Source organism: Podarcis vaucheri (genome assembly GCF_965113315.1).
Source record: "Podarcis vaucheri genome assembly, chromosome: 2".
NCBI classification, from domain to species: Eukaryota; Metazoa; Chordata; class Lepidosauria; order Squamata; family Lacertidae; genus Podarcis; species Podarcis vaucheri.
Window position 1 is genome coordinate 63,039,238 of NC_138760.1, and position 17,271 is coordinate 63,056,508.

At 39.8% G+C, this 17,271-nt stretch overlaps 1 protein-coding gene across 2 annotated transcripts in view; it reads left to right on the forward strand.

Moving 5' to 3' along the window:
- SEC24A (SEC24 homolog A, COPII coat complex component) overlaps positions 1-17,271 on the forward strand; it is a 32,603-nt gene that overhangs the window by 11,651 nt on the left and 3,681 nt on the right. For both annotated transcript variants that reach the window (XM_082211482.1, XM_082211481.1), the window contains exons 4-22: positions 628-705; positions 1,961-2,112; positions 2,649-2,821; positions 3,222-3,324; positions 4,796-4,922; positions 5,206-5,315; positions 7,011-7,123; positions 7,900-8,018; positions 8,883-8,938; positions 10,285-10,491; positions 10,702-10,822; positions 11,175-11,333; positions 12,590-12,763; positions 13,293-13,403; positions 13,812-13,987; positions 14,748-14,885; positions 15,477-15,581; positions 15,730-15,822; positions 17,093-17,196. In XM_082211482.1, the coding sequence (XP_082067608.1) occupies positions 628-705; positions 1,961-2,112; positions 2,649-2,821; positions 3,222-3,324; positions 4,796-4,922; positions 5,206-5,315; positions 7,011-7,123; positions 7,900-8,018; positions 8,883-8,938; positions 10,285-10,491; positions 10,702-10,822; positions 11,175-11,333; positions 12,590-12,763; positions 13,293-13,403; positions 13,812-13,987; positions 14,748-14,885; positions 15,477-15,581; positions 15,730-15,822; positions 17,093-17,196 (2,419 nt within the window). The remainder of the gene's footprint in view (positions 1-627; positions 706-1,960; positions 2,113-2,648; positions 2,822-3,221; positions 3,325-4,795; positions 4,923-5,205; positions 5,316-7,010; positions 7,124-7,899; positions 8,019-8,882; positions 8,939-10,284; positions 10,492-10,701; positions 10,823-11,174; positions 11,334-12,589; positions 12,764-13,292; positions 13,404-13,811; positions 13,988-14,747; positions 14,886-15,476; positions 15,582-15,729; positions 15,823-17,092; positions 17,197-17,271) is intronic.

The following is a 17,271-nucleotide window of genomic DNA, read 5'->3' on the forward strand; positions in this document are numbered from 1 at the left end:
CAAGTCTGATCAAAGGAATCTGGAGGGAAGAACAGGCCACCTTTGTTTTCAAAATAGGCCAGACTAATGAAATCATGGCTGCAAGTATCTTTGAATACTCTTAAGCAGCTTTGCTTTTCAAAGAGTTATCCCTTAGGATCTGACTTAAACTCAGGGTGTTATTTTACATGCCAAAAAGCTTATGCCTTACTGGATTTATAGGACTATTGTTAACCTTACTTTTGCAGTACTGCACGACAGAGGCCAAGGGGTAGCCACCAGTTTTATCAGGCTGTGTATTTCTATATTTACATGTTTCTGTACCAGAAAGTGCATTTAGAAAGAGTCTGTTAAAGGTGACGTCTACACATCCCTTCTCTCATCATTCATGAAAGCATGCTGCAGAAAGGTAGCCTGATGAATTGTGGATATTGTACTGCTTGAATGGGTAGAATTGTCATGTAGGGGTTCTGAAGAATTATTTTCCAGACTGAGAAAAGCTGTACATAATGGGGGTTATTTAACCTTAACAACATTTAACCTTTGCATATCATCCAGAATTGTTTTTAGTGGCAAATGACCAATAAGCAAGAACTACACAAGTACTAGATTTAAGAATTTGCTTTTAACAGATGCCTTTCTTGGCAGGTGATCCTGCATCCACTGCCAGTGATGGATTGTTGGTCCAGAACAATTATGATACAATAGAGGGAGGGGGCTTCTTGGGTAAGACATACTTTCTTCAATTTATCAGCCATCTCATTGCTACTTCATGACAGCAGCTTCCTGCTTAAATGTAAATATATGGAGAGTTAACTGTTTCAGACATTCTGAACCTAAACACATGGGCCTGTTTAATATCCATGCAATGGTGTGACAGGTAAGCCCTTGGGTGAAAAGATTTATAAGCCTTCTGGTGCAAGAGACTGAAGTCTGTAATAGTTTGGCCTCTGCTCTTTAGCAATGCCTATTTTTTAATGAACACTGTGATGCTTTTTTTTTTTTGGAACTGTTTTACTTGTTTTATAAAGGTAGAAATTACTGGGCTTGTTTGATTATATTGTAATCTGCCTTGGGATCTTATGGTAGAACGGCAGTAAGAAACATTATGAATACATTTTTATTTTAGAAAGTGAACATAACATATGTAGATTATACATTGTATAAAGCTAAGCCCACTTTAAGTTGAATGACTTCCTTTTAATTTTAATAAACTTTAATAATTTAACAGGTAAGATTAATATTCCTGAAAGTATTAAGTCACTCACTGAACTCACGTTATATTGGGCAAGATGATAAAGTCTTGACTACAGGAGGAAATTGCAGATTATATTTAAGACCTCCTAGTGCTGCTTGAGGACATAATTGGTCAAACACAAAGCATGAAGACAGACAGGCAAATGGAATTAGCTGACACTTGCAGAACTATAGTCACTAAGCTGCTGTTGGCAAATCAGGAGCTGAAACATGTTTCCTTTTCCTGATTGGCTAATTAATGAAAACCCTCTGGCCATATACAGTATTCCTAAATTAAGACTAGGAAGTTAGAAATGGAAATACTTTAATGTTAGATTGTAATAATATTGTTGCTGCTGTATGACCTATCCAAGTGCAAGGTCTTCTTTAAACCACATATCCTGCAGAGCTGTTCAGTCAAAGTGTTTTTACTTCAGTTACAGCAGTGTATGGGTTGATTATTGGGAGCTTGTGGCCCTCCAGATGTTGCTGGACTGGGGGTGTGTGTATCTCATCCTTGACCATTGGCCATACTGACAGGAACTGATGGGATTTGTAGTCCAGCAACATCTGGACTCACAGTCTCAGGTTCCTCATTACTGAGCTAGAGTTTTAAAGAACGTGTAAAGTGGTGTGCATATTGGTGTTGCTATATAGAGGGAAAAATATGAAGAGAGTTCCACATTGTTACGACTGGAATGTTCATGTTATTGCTTGCATTTTAATGAGTGCCTTCTTCTTTTAGCAACTGCACATCCCCCTTCTGCTCCTCAGAATCTTAAAACAAACAGGCATGTTGGGAGTGCTTATCCCACCTTGCCACCAGGGTACCAGAATGCATCTCCATCTGCAGGACCAAGAATGCAGTATCCAGGTGGATCACCACAGTTTCCTCAAGTAAATCTTTAAAATCTTACTAAAATGTTAACTATGTAAGCTATCTTGGGAGTTCATTGAGCTGCCTTGAGCACTATTTGTTGGGGGGGGGCACACAGAATAAAAATTTAACTAATAAATACATTTACATAAAGACATAGCTGACTTTGAAAGTCAGCCTTCTTTATTCCAGAGAGCTTGAGTGAGTCCAATATCTATACCAGTTGAGAATTCTGGGTACATTATTTTTCCACCAGTCTTTTCTGCATTCCTTTCTAATAATCAACAATCAAGCATTGTTGCTTGATATTGTAAAAGAATATTGTTTGAAATATGTGTTCCCAAAATTATTTAATTATTTAAAGTACAAAGAGATCAGATGAGGCCTTTCATGTCCAGTTTGGCTCTTAGTTCAAACAGCATTTTAGGCAAGATCAACTTCTACTTAAACGCTCTAGTGAAAGTGGTCTGCAAACATAGCAGTCCTCCATCCAGTTGATATGAATGAATTTTAAAGGTGATTCAAACGGCTAACCTTGCAATTCTGTTTTCATTAGCCTGGCCTGGGAGGAAATTCCTTAGCTGCATCTATGGGTGGACTGAGCCTTCAACCAGAAGGATTAAGACCTATTAATCTTCTTCAAGACAGAAATATTCTCCCTGCAACCCCTTTGCAAGCACCTATTCCAAACTTGCACGAAGATATCCAGAAGGTCAACTGTAATCCAGAGTAAGACCAATTTAAAAATTATTTATTTTGAGGGTTGGGGGAAGGAAGACGCTTCACTTTCATATGTCGTGAAGGTGTGCCTGTCTGCTGTTGAGAGCTTAGTCGATAGCTGGCATGTAGCCTGTGATTGCTTTTCAAGTAGGATTAATAGTAAACAGAAGAACACTTCTGTAGATACCCTCTTCAGAGTGTGTCCCTGTGGTTTTCACCTGGGGTATTATAAACTATATTTAGATTTTGCATTTGTTGGTGGTTGTCACACCGCATAAAACTGAATCTGAGCTTATTGCTTGACTGAAACATTATGTAAGAGAGGGTCATAAGGAAAACGATCTGTCCTGATCAGGAAGGGGTGATGCATGCAATTAATAGTGACTTTCACCGTTTGTCCCTCATGTAGGTTATTCCGATGTACCTTGACTAACATTCCTCAAACTCAGGCCTTACTGAACAAAGCCAAACTTCCTTTGGGGCTCCTGCTTCATCCTTTCAAAGACCTATCGGTATGATACATTATGTAAAACTCTGAGTGATGGGGAGTTGGCTTTCAGAATAAGGCATTCAAATAATCCTCCAAACAATATTTGGAGGATGGAGTGTGAGCGCTGTGCACATGCATCCCCCCCACATCCCATTTCTTCTGTAGGGCTTGAATCAAATGGTGTGGCCAGTACCTACAAATCGGGATTGCAAACCAGGATAGATCCTTTTACGCAATATCACCCAAAGCGACAGTTCAGTGGTTTGGGTTGCACTGCAGCTTGTGATTTGGTTCAATACAGAAAGTAAGGAATTAGGCCCTATGTGCAAGGGAAAGAAGAGTGTGGTTAAAATTCCCCAAACCATTGTTTTAGAAGATCATATGACTGCAGCCAGTATAAATAGTTTTGTTAGCCTTGCCCTAGAAAAATAACATTTCCTGCAAGATGACATTTCAGAGCCCCACTTGAAAGGAGCTTTGTTAATGGAGACCTTCCAATTCTTGAACATCTTATCTATACCCTTGTGGTAGTAACTTTGTGCATCATTCAGCACTGAAGCCTTCAAAAGCCGTATGGTGTTAGGTTTATTCTTAACAGATATTTCAGTTGCTAATCTTTAAATCAAAGAGTGCATTCAAAATCCGCCTTTCCCTGATTTTTACCTGCTGTGAATAGGTTGCTGTTTGCAAATAGGTAGAGGGTTTCTAGGCTGGGGAATAACTACTTGATCCTAGTGGGAAATGATTGTGGCATCGGTTGTTATCATTGTAGACAGCCTCTCTACCCTGTTTTCTTATAATGGGTTTCCTTTTTATGTAAATGTACATTTTAATGTGACCTTACAGGATTAAGCTTAATACTCCAGTTTAAGAATATGCTGGTAAGGGGACTAGTGGCCAAAACTAAACAGCACTTCCTGATAAAAGGAGGGATTGTGATTGTATCCTACAAAGTCATTGCACCAGTGGAACAACACCCTTTTGCAATGGAATTTCCCTTCCCTCTCCTCCTCCTCCTACAACTGCCCCAGTTTGCTCTGGGGTTTTTCAAACCCTCTGCAGCAGTTGATGGGGGTAAGGAAGGAGAGGGAAAGGAAGTTCTGTGGGACAAGCTAAGTTGTACCATTAGATACAACCGTAGTAGTCCTTCTGCTTCCATTTTACTGCAGCAATAAACTTTGTGCATTGTCACTTAAGATAATTTTTTGCTTGTAAAACTGGTGATTTAACATAATATGGTGGTCTTGCAAAACCATTTCCCATCCCAGAGCATGAGTCATGTATGTCTCAGTGTCAAATAAAACACTGAGCCGCAGTTAAAATAATTGTTGTTATCACACATGTGGAAACCCACCTTCAGCTGACAGAGACGCTAGTGCTTAGACCATTGTACCATATCTGTTTACATCTGGGCCAGAGGTAGGCACCCAAATTACTCAAGGCGGCTAGTGTATTCCCAACACATGACTTACAAAAGCATTTCTCTTTTCCAGCAATTGCCTGTGGTAACCTCCAGTACAATTGTGAGATGTCGTAGCTGTAGGACATACATCAATCCTTTTGTCAGCTTTCTTGACCAAAGGAGATGGAAGTGCAATTTATGTTACAGAGTGAATGATGGTGAGTTTTCTTTGTCAAATGAGCATAAATCCACTAAAAGCATCAACTGTATTGATATCAGATACCTGCTGTATGTTAATATGCTACCTGCTTCCAGTGGGACATCATTGTATCAATTGCTAGCTCTTTCAATGGTTTAGTGCTTGAGGATGTAACATGTTAGGGGGATAAATTTTATGTGATAACCCTAGGGAATGCTAGGTGTACGACTATATCTAGAATATTCAATCCCTAGAATGCTTGTATCTTGTAGTAAAGCACTATATTTCCCCCCCTCTTGCAGTTCCTGAAGAATTTATGTACAATCCTGTGACAAGAGTTTATGGAGAACCTCATAAAAGACCTGAAGTTCAAAATGCCACAATTGAGTTTATGGCTCCTTCTGAATATATGGTAAGGTCCTTTACCCAAGCTAGCTGCCTGCTATAATAACCCAATTAAAAACAGCTTCTGTTCTGTAGAAGACCTTATTCCCTTCCCTGTCTTTTACATGCAAAGCAGGGTTTTCAAAGTGACTACCCTGTTCTGTGGAATAGCATCCCTGTTGAGGTACAACAGGTGTCCACTATCTGTACTTTGGGAGTCAACTGAAGACCTTTTTGATATGACAGCCTTTTCCAGATGGATGAAAAGGCGACTGCCTTGGGTTTAAAAACAAATCAAGGGAACACCTGTCTTCAGGGGGTGGGTCTGGGTTGTATTTTTTATTATTAAAGAAATAGCTGTTTTTATGGTTTTCATGGAAATCATCTGGCAAAACATGTAAAATGCAATTTATAAATAATAAAAATATAAAAGTAAGTCAAGGTAAGTGTACTGCTTTAGGAAAAAGTTGCTATCTTAGTATAGTTCTCATTTTGATTATATTGCACTGTATTAGTCTAGGATAAATGGCTGTGATCCACACAGTGCCAAGCATAAGCATAAGTGCTTATGTTTTCAGTAATGAGGGATTACTCATTTTTCTTTGACTATAGCATTCACACCATGTTGAATGCTGTTCCCTGGTGGTGTCCTTGCCATCAGGAACAGCTCCCCCCATCCTTGTGTGTGTGTGTGTGTGCGCGCGCGCAGAAGGGAGCACAGATAAGCCCTGGAGGGCATGCAGCACACCAAATCTATCCCATGGATGCTGCCCACTGAATATAGCTTTTTTTTTGTAAAATTGCAAGCCTATTGCCTATAAATGCAATAGACTGGTTGTATTCACTCTGTTAAACTTCCATGATAGAATTGTGACCCATAAGTGTATCTGGCTTGGTTATCAGGCATAGCCTTTCTCTGTCTTAATATGACACCAAGAAAAGGAATGAAAATCCTCTCAAATAAAGATGTTCATTTTTAGTAGAGAAAACACCAAATGCACCCCAACATGACATATTTTTAAATGTTTCCAGACCACCCTTCAGCAATTGAGATACCAGGTGTCTTACAAACACAAATAAAGCAAATTCATTATAATGCAATGGAGCATAAAACAACAAACTTGTACATAAAAAACAATGGCAAGCAGAACAGGTTGGATACTAATCAACTTTAAAACTTCACAAAGCCTCGGTAAATGTGTATTGACTCTGACATTCCAGAGATCTGGTGCCACAACAGGGAAGACAATGTCCCTCATTGTCACATAATGAACTTAACCCAGCGATGAGTCAGGAAGACAAGCCATGTGTATTGTGCCTTCCAAGGAAAAGATGGTCTTTATTTTAAAAAAAAATTCAAAGAGCAACTGCTTGTTGTTCCTTGATACTAGCCTCAGAATTTCAAAACATATTTGAAACCTTGTACATGATTGGGACAGGACATGGGATAATATTGGATGTCAGCACAGATAGTTGTAGCTCAGTATTCCAAATGTGTGAGAAATTTGGTTTCCTCTCCCACATTCCATTCCTGGCATGTATATTTCAAGTGATGGATGAAAACACACAATGCCTGGTTGTTCTCAGCTTGTTTCCCCCCCCCCCTTCTCCAGCAAAAACCTACCTTTTCCAATTGTGCTTCTAATTTTAATTTAAAATCAAGTAGGAGTAGTGTTGTGACAATGTTTAGAAATTTAAACTAAGGTAACTGTTTCTTTTTCAGCTACGTCCACCTCAGCCTCCTGTGTACCTCTTTGTGTTTGATGTGTCACATAATGCAATAGAAACAGGATACTTGAACACTGTATGCAAGACCGTGTTGGACAATCTAGATTTGTAAGTCCTGCACATCTTTTCACTCTGTCCATATAGTTTTTAATGTTCATGTCATTGTCATGTTTAGTCCAATCCTTTCATGTGCCAAACCTAAAAAAAAATCAGTTGGTGTTATTTCAAGCTGCCATTTTCATAATATGCACCCTACACACTTACTGTGAATTTCAGGTACCAAATTTGTATTCATCACCGAAACAATTTACATTCTCAAGCTCATTGTATTAAAACCCCCAATTTGCTGCACTGTATTTCTTTTCATTAAAGCAACTAAAGGACTTTTTTCTTGCGGTACTGTACTGGATTTCAAAAGAATATATTCAAGAAGCACATTCAGGCAAATAACGAATGCAGGTACTTCGTAGAGGCATTCTGATTAGGAACATTGTGCTTTTGTATTGTTTTTTCAATAAACAAATGTAAATATATTGGTGTAACAAATGAAATCTTTATAGAACCTACAGTGCATTTCAGATATACTTGGAATAACCCTAACCTAGATCCAACCCATTCCAAATTTTTTCTCCTTGCAAGATTATTTTTCCTTAACATGGAGCCTTGCATGGTGATATGTTTTTGTTACCTTAATAAAATCAGCATAAGGTTTTAATCTACAACATTGAATGTTGCTGCCCTGAATGACATTTTGATAGCTGTTTGCAACAAGCAAAGGGTGTAATGCATTACAAGCATTTATTCCCAAAGAAAATACATCTGACATGAATGTGCACCTAGGGCTTTATTAAACATGATACCAAGTTTCTATGTTTAATTTTCAGACTTCCAGGAAACACTAGAACAAAAATAGGCTTTATAACATTTGACAGCACAATCCATTTCTATAGCCTTCAGGAAGGTCTCTCTCAGCCCCAGATGTTGATAGTTTCAGATATTGAAGGTAAGTAGAAATAATCTGTAGCATTAGATTTATGAAGTATGCTTTGTGATTCCTAGAATCAGAACTGGTGTAATAGACTTGCTGCTGTAGAGGTGCAGGGAGGCTGCTCATTCACTTGGTTCCTCAGATATTACAGCCCCTTTCAAAAGAAAGGGCAACTTTATTGACTCTCTCCTGTCATTTGTCTACCCCAGTAAAAGGAAAATTGAGGCACTGCTGCTTCCTGAAAAGGCTGCCTGAGTCAGCACATGGGACATCCTTGTGCCATTGCCACCTCAGAAGCTGCCTTTTTCAGTATGGGTCAAACCACCTTTTTGACAAGAATGGGATGGAGCACCTCACTTGCCACTCTCAAGGCTTTTGCATCTTCATTTTTTATCCACTTCTGTGTTCATTAAACAACTTTTTACCTGGGCTTTCTAATTGTTGGGGGTCATTCATTCCTCTTGGAAGGGACATCAGAGTTGTTGGTCTTGCCTTTGACTGGAGAATGGGTTAACTGTTTCCTGCTGACATACAAGAATGGAACTTTGCAGTAAAACCAACTTTTCATTTTCTTGCAGAGGTGCCTTTGTGTGTGTGTGGGGGGGGGGAATTGCTAAAGCAGCTTAACCAACCAGTTCTTCTAAAGCATTTTTCTCAGTGGACAGTCTAAAGATGTCCAGTTGCATACCATATCCTTGACTGAAGTGTCTGTTGCTGTGGAAGAGTCTGATATCTCCTTCCCACCTGCCTGGACTATTATGAAAAGAATGCTTTACAAGCACTTAATGCATTTCGTAGATGTGGGGAATATTTAAGAATACTTCTTAAACAGTCAAACTGATTCAGAGAGCTTTCATCGCATGTTTGTTTTTCTTACAGAAGTGTTTATCCCAATGCCGGAAAACCTACTAGTAAACTTAAATGAAAGTAAAGAGGTAAGATTAATACTATGCAGTCATTATGCAAGTATATGTTTAAAACAGATGTCATTTAACTCTGTCCTTTTGATCATTTCCCCCTAGCCCTTTTACGGCTATGAGCTAAATTTTTTTGCCCACTCCAGTTGATTGGTTGCGCAAATATGTACAGTGCAAAGTTCTTTGGCAACTGACTAGGCAACATCTCTTCTAAGAACAGAATAAATGATAAAACCGCTAATCTGAATTTGAGGGAGTGGGGGGAGCTGACTTCTGAAACTTTAACAGTTATACTTGAACATGTTCAGTTTGAAATCCTTTTAAATCAGTGGTGTCCAATCTTTATCTTCAAAGTAAAAAAATATTTCCTTTATGCTTCATGTGTATTTGGTATAGATTCCCTCTTTCTAGAAGAAACCAAATATGGTATAAGCAGGTGCTTCCCAAATTATCAAATGATGTGGTATTAGTGTTTCCCAAAATATCCAAGTCTTCAGTTTTATTAGATTATGCTGTCATATACAGTGGTACCTTGGGTTAAGTACTTAATTCGTTCCAGAGGTCTGTTCTTAACCTGAAACTGTTCTTAACCTGAAGCACCACTTTAGCTAATGGCGCCTCCTGCTGCCGCCACACCGCCGGAGCACGACTTCTGTTCTCATCCTGAATCAAAGTTCTTAACTCGTACTATTTCTGGGTTAGCAGAGTCCGCAACCTAAAGCAGATGTAACCCGAGGTATCACTGTAGTTTGATACAAAGCAAAGTTCCATGTGTGCTTGCATGTGAATAGGTAGGATATAATGCATATTACTGGAGTTGCAAGACTGTTTTAAAGCACAGATACTTTGTAATATTAATCAAGAGGACTTTGAATCCTTATTAAAGTGTTTCTATATGAGGCTTCACTTCAGGAATTTAGCATTACTTTTAAGCTCATACCCTTGGTGAACACGCTATAGGCACAATAACTAAGCCCCCCCCCCTCAAAAAAAGAATCCCAAATTCTGTTTATCCAGGCGCCCACCTGGGTTGCAGATATTGAAGCTTCTGTTAGTCTATCTTGAAATTATATTCAGGGAGACGAGGATGGTAATGGGCTGGAGATTGGGACCACATTTTTGGACAAGTATGTGAAAGATAGAAAGGACAGTTCATTGAATTTGTGGGCTTATGTTTGATTTTGAAAGAATGTATATTTTGGAAGGGGTTGGGTGGGTTGGGAATCTTCAGAGACCAGTTGCTATAAAATGACAAGGCTTACTATTTGCTAACAAAATGTCTTTTATGAATGCTTCTAATGAAATTTTGAATTCTATGGGAGACATGTCTTTTGAATATTCTAATGCTCTTATTTCACCCCCAGCTAATTCAAGATTTATTGAAAACTTTGCCTCAAATGTTCACTAACTCCCTCGAAACTCAGAGTGCTCTGGGACCTGCACTACAGGCTGCCTTTAAATTGATGTCCCCCACTGGTGGTCGGATTTCTGTCTTCCAGACACAACTTCCAACTGTAGGAGTGGGTGCACTCAAACCTCGGGAAGAGCCTAACCAAAAAGCTGCTGCAAAGGTTAGCAAAAGCTGCTTTCTATGTATTCTTTAAGTAACCCTTAATTTAACTTGTCTTACTGGCTGCAACTGCATCCCTCAAAACACCCTTTTGAACCCATGCCCAGTCTCTTTTACGGATAAGTTGAGCTACTGCTTCAATCCATGCAAGTTTATGAAGAACAGCAGAAATGTGTATTTTGAAGTTCTACCATTTTGACTTTTTTACCAGGATATCCATCTCACACCATCTACTGACTTCTATAAAAAGTTGGCCTTGGACTGTTCTGGACAGCAGGTTGCAGTTGACCTGTTCCTCCTTAGTGGGCAGTACTCTGACTTGGCTTCATTAGGTGAGTAAGGTATTTTCACATTTGTGTTTTCTGATGTCTCATTGTGAAAAGGAAAAGAAATCAGCATGATAGTTTTAACAATACGTTTTAAATAGTAAAAACTGAATCTTAATGCTGGGTTCCAGTTGGAGTATAGGAAGTTAAATTTTAATACAATAAGCTGAATGCGTACAAGTTAAATGTGCATAAGTTGTGGGCTTACCGTAACATTTCTACAATATTTTAAAATACCCTGGCACATACTTTCTCCGAATACAGTTAGTGCATTTCCTAATACTATCAATGTTAGATTGTATTTATTGTGTTGACTGTAGTTTGTGCCTTCAATTTATCCTTGGATTTTTATTTTTAGGTTGTATATCGAGGTATTCAGCTGGTAGTGTCTATTACTACCAATCTTACCATCAACAACACAATCCTCTTCTGGTGGAGAAACTACAGAAAGAGCTGAAACGATACTTGACTCGGAAGATTGGTTTTGAGGCTGTCATGCGAATAAGGTGTACGAAAGGTCAGACAATTAAATTTGCTAATGTTAAACAAAGTAGTGCTTCCATAAGTGCACAAATAAGTAATTGGCAGAAGCGCACATGCAAATATTTAAAAGCTTAGCATCGTGAATTTATAATATTTAGAACAGTGAACATGCATCTGTAAATGTATTAGATTCTCCCAGGGTGTTGTGATCCAGTGGTCCAGAATACTGGGTGGTTGTTCTCTCTGTCGACGAGTAGGCCAGGCTGTTTCCAAAAAGAAAAGACTTGGATGAGTTGAATTTGGAGTCAGGAAGCAGTTCCCACGTCCCTAGAGCTGGATTTCTGCTTCTTCAGTTTTAATGGATACAGGTCTTTAAATCTTTCCTTATACAAAAAATAGCACCTTTGTCTATTTGTTATTTACTTTTTAAAATAAAGAAAACAAAATTAAAGAGAATATTCTTGAACTAACTAGCCTTGAGAAAGGTAAATGTTTGTTTGTGTGATCTTGCCCTGGATTTACATATAGAGTCTACCAAGTCTAGTTTAAAATAACCTTCAGACAGTTCTGCCAGTGGAAAAATTTGTTAATAAAGTGAGACCATCCCCCGAGTGTTAATCTTTAAATCAAGATCAGGTGAAATAGTAATGGAGTTGCTTCTCTGTCTTTTATTTTGAGAGCGTTATTTTATTTTCCTTAGTCCCCCTTACAGGACTTGACGGACTCCCTGTGATAATACAAGTGTTAATACATGTGTGTAATTATTCCTTAAGATATTGTGCTACTTATCTCTTTAGTCACTGAGACTGAGACTTTGAGACATTGGCTTGGTCCAAAGAGCCCTCTGCATGTGCCAAAATAGCTTCCACATCAGCACAGGAGGATTGTTGCCCTTTGCACTTATGTTAAATATTTCTCTAATAAAACTTTCCAGCAATGCGAGAGTTTGTAGTGGAAATGGGCGCTAGACAGCGCCAGTATGTCCATGGAATATCACATATGGCCCTTTGAATCTCAGCCATTACATTATACAAGTTCTCTGAATTGAGGATACCCAGTAAATACATGTTTAGTGGCACTGCCTAAGGCTGGTCTGATGCTGGAGAACTGGATAAATTACTGAACTTCAGCAGCTTTCAGACGTGCTTATGACTTTCTTTGCAAGAAGTCAAAACGACATTAGTTTATAAAGTAATATTAGTTTTCAGCATTAAGGAGACAATGCTGTCAAAGTGATTGTGCAAGATTTGAGTTGAAATAGTATTCCTGAAACACTTTTCTCTTCCATAGGCCTTTCGATTCATACCTTCCATGGCAACTTCTTTGTACGGTCAACAGATCTGTTGTCTTTACCCAATGTGAACCCTGATGCAGGATATGCAGTACAGATGTCAGTAGAGGAGAATCTCACAGACATGCAGGTTGTCTGCTTCCAGTCAGCTCTCCTCTATACATCTAGTAAAGGTAAGGATGTCATGGCATCAGTTGCCACTAGTAGTATCTGCTACAAAATATATACATGCTTGTTGATCTACATGTTTTGTGAAGAAAAAATTAATTGGTCTTGAGTCTTCATAGATCTGACTAATTAGCACACACTAGCTTGTTTGTAGTTTTTTCATTACTGCATTAATAAACTCCAGGCCAGAATACACGTAGTTAAATAGAACGACTGCTTAAACTGAAGATGGACAATTGTAGTATTTACAATTCTATGATTCTGTGTTGAGATTCCTGCATTGCAGGGGGTTGGACTAGATGATGCTCGGACTCCCTTCCAAATCTATAATTCTATTATTTTTCTTTTTAAAGTGTCCCTGGTGGAAGTTTGGTTGAAAAACTGCAACCTGTATTTGACTTACGTGAATAACTACATTAAGGCAGGGGAAAAACTATTAATTATAATGTTGGGCTACATCTGTGAAGGTTTCTGAAGCATCAACTGGACACATTTGTTAGATGCAGCTCTGATGTTATGGATTTCCCTGTACAGGTGAAAGGAGGATTCGTGTTCACACTTTGTGCTTACCAGTTGTTAGCCAGCTGAGTGATGTTTATTTGGGAGCTGACGTGCAAGCAATTACCGGGCTGCTAGCCAATATGGGTAAGTGTTTTGGTTGTTTTTTGAATGTAAAGTATTTGTAGTTTTGAATAATAATGTCTGAACAATTATTATTTTATTACCACCATATTGCTCTTGAGATACTGAGGGTGGTGGTGAATGTTTTTGGTTTATATTGACATAGAATGCATAGCATTCTGCTATAGCTGTGTGGGTTCAAGTGACTGAAACAATGACTCACTGTGTGAAGGGCTGACATTCTGCCATCTCTGGTTTGCATTCTTCCTAGCTTATTTTGTGTGTGTGTGTGTGTGTGTGTGTGAGAGAGAGAGAGAGAGAGAGAGAGAGAGAGAGAGTGTGTGTGTGTGTGTGTTAAGCAACTGTAGAACCATAGATCATCAAGAATGCCTAACTTAGTATCCAAAATCAGTTTGTACTTTTTTTCTTTAGCTGTTGACCGGTCAGTTACTGCTAGCCTGAGTGATGCTCGAGATGCACTGGTGAATGCTGTAATAGATTCCCTGTCTGCGTACCGGTCCTCTGTCCTAACCATTCAGCAGCCTGGCCTCATGGCTCCAATTTCATTACGTCTCTTCCCATTGTATGTGCTGGCTCTCTTAAAGCAGGTAAGGACAAAAGTGAAATTGAAAACATAATATCCAGGATATGAAGGTTCCGAGATGTGCACCAAAATACATGGAAACACTGGCTTTTGCCATTTCCTCTGTCCACTGCAGCTCCAATGGTTTTTCAGTGTTCCATTTTGGCTTCCCTGAAACTTTACAAGTTGTGGTTAAAGCTTTTTGACAGCAGGTTATGATAGGAGGTTGTTCCTCAAGTCCTGGTGTGTGAGGAGAAACTGGCCCTCTGGATTTAGACTAATGAATCCTACCTTCCAGACTGATTAGTGTTTGTTGCTGTTGCACTTTCAAATATATTAACTGTATTTAAATCAGACTGTATCAAACACAACATGAATTTTATACAAACAAATAAGCAGAGCACAGATTTGCCAGCAAAGTTGTCCTATCCACTGCAAAGACTTATGCCTGTACAACAGACTGCTTCTCCCTGTGTCCCCGTGCCTCCCTAAATCTATTCCAGAGGTTTTCCCCAATCCTCTGGAGCAGATGGCTTTATGTGTGTGAGGAGAAAAAGTCTCATTGCACAGGTGCTAACAGAACAATTTTGTTGGATATTCTGAAACTCTAGATTCTGAGTGCAGGCTTGCCTGCAACCCATAGCTCTTGGCGTGTTGCCCTCTGAGATGTCCTTTCATCTTCCTCTCTTACATATGTTACCAAATGGGATATAAATTGTATACTATGCTGTGTATGTTTACTTCCTGAGTAATGGATGTGGTAATGATGCTACTTTTATTTACAGAAAGCATTCCAAACCGGGACAAACATACGCTTAGATGATCGCATCTTTACCATGTGTCAAGTGAAGAACCAACCTTTAGTGTACCTCATGCTTATGATGCATCCTAATTTATACCGAATTGACAATCTCACAGACGAGGTATGATCATTTTTCTCTAAATTGTGCCTGTAAACACCACCTCTTAGGCCCGATAAGGTTTTGCCATGATTAAGGTTAATCATAGGTAAAGGTAAAGGGACCCCTGACCGTTAGGTCCAGTCGCGGACGACTGGGGTTGCGGTGCTCATCTCGCTTTATTGGCCGAGGGAGCCGGCGTACAGCTTCCAGGTCATGTGGCCAGCATGACTAAGCCGCTTCTGGCGAACCAGAGCAGCGCAAGGAAACGCCGTTTACCTTCCCGCCGGAGCGGTACCTATTTATCTACTTGCACTTTGATGTGCTTTTGAACTGCTAGGTTGGCAGGAGCAGGGACCAAGCAATGGGAGCTCACCCCGTCGCGGTGATTAGAACCGCCAACCTTCTGATCGGCAAGCCCTAGGTTCTGTGGTTTCACCCACAGTGCCACCCGCGTCCCTTAAGGTTAATCATACTGAAGTGTAAAATGCAGTTGGAATATACGGGTCGGTACATTGTGCCTTTTTACACAATAAAGGCCTTTATTCCTATTGTTAATCACAATCTGACCTGTAGCCTCTTCATATCTTATCAATTATATGCATATTTCTTTAGGGAGCCCTCAACGTCAATGACAAAACAATACCTCAGCCTCCCATTCTCCAGCTGTCTGTGGAAAAGATAAATAGAGATGGTGCCTACCTTATGGATGCTGGCTCTGTAAGTTACATTCTGCTAATATTCGTATTGTGTGCAAAATGTGGCTCATTCTCTTTGAAGCTTCATAGCTGTCATTTGCCAGAAAGTGTATGAGAGGAGTAAAATGCACAGAGTAATGTTTTCTGGTTATCCATGTCTGTCTTTACAGGTGATGTTTTTGTGGGTTGGAAAGAATTGTGGACAGAACTTTATCAGCCGTGTCCTTGGAGTTCAACACTATGCATCAATACCACACAATATGGTAAGAATGTGTAGGCAACTCCCAACTCGCAAAACTGTGCACAAGGGTGCACAGTGCCGAAAGGGTGCAGGGGTCAGAACAGGGTCAGAATGGACTTCTGCGCATCCCAGAATGGAACCCCCACGTAAGTGAGGATTCCTCTGTAATTCAGAAGAACTTCTGGCTCCTTAGAACTACATAAAAAAGTTAAGCTACACAATTAAAATTCCTGCTGTGCAAACTATTGTATTTTTAAGGATTGGCTTACAGGCAGCTCACTTTACCTGTTCTAATCTTTAGATATCCCTCACAAGTGTCTGAATTTATGGGCAGCATTCAGTGAAATAGTTGCATTAGTGCAGAGGGATGTCTTTCCTCCAGATTGGCTCCAGAGAGTTGAGAAAGCCCCCAGAGCAGATTTAAGAGTTGTGCAGGCAGAGGAGAAGGGGAGATGGTTCCATTGCATGAGAAGAAACCCTTACACTTATAGAATGATCCGCTTAACACAATGTTGAATACACCCTGTATTTCCTTATTTAGGGGAACAAAAATGTTTCCTCAAAGATTTTCCACTATGTAGGCCTGAGGGTAGGGAATCTCCAGACTCTGTGATTTGTCATCATTTTTAAGGCTGTTTGCAAGTGGATGGTACAGAACTTGCTTGCATAGGGACTTTAGAGACAATGGTGTCAGGTGATTGAGGGATCCACTTCCAGTCCTGAAGGAGACATTTGGGATAGGATCCAGTGGAGTGCAAGCAGGTGTGCACTGCAGCTTTCCCCTCTCCTCCTGTCCCGTGCACCCCAAAACTTGCGCTGGAGAGTTGGAGGAGCTTCCAGAGCGTTGGGGTGGGGGTGGGAATCCTGTTACACAAGCGAATTTCTATTGCACATGCAAGTGAACCCCATTGAACGCCTCTTTGTTTAGGTATACACATTGTTCACTACAAATTAGCTAGGAGCTGAAGATAAAGGAACAGTGCAGAGAGCGAATCCTACTGCTGACTAAATCTTTTAAGTTTCAGAAGGGCTGCTCTTGCACCATGGTTGATTGATAGTGGGTTGCTGACAGACTGCTAATGGCATTTTGCACAACGCAGGTTTACTTGAGCAGCAGTGCCTGAAAAAATGCAGTGGGGACAGTTTTTGTCTTCTTCAAACAAATGGGGGTTATGCATATTCTTGCAGGTGTCTGGGGGCCAATATCAACCTGAATAGATCTGAATATAAATAACCTGAGTACTTTAGATATTATTTTTGACTGGTATTCACAGTAGCTCTTTTTGTGACAGACACAACTTCCAGAACTTGATACGGCTGAGTCTTCTAGAATGCTTGCTTTTATCTCTTGGCTGAGGGAGCAAAGGCCCTTCTTTCCTATATTGTATATTTTAAGGTAAGTGGCATTTTTATATGAGAAGACTACATTAGCATACAGACCTGGTAGCCGTGCAGCTTGCTGCTCACCTGG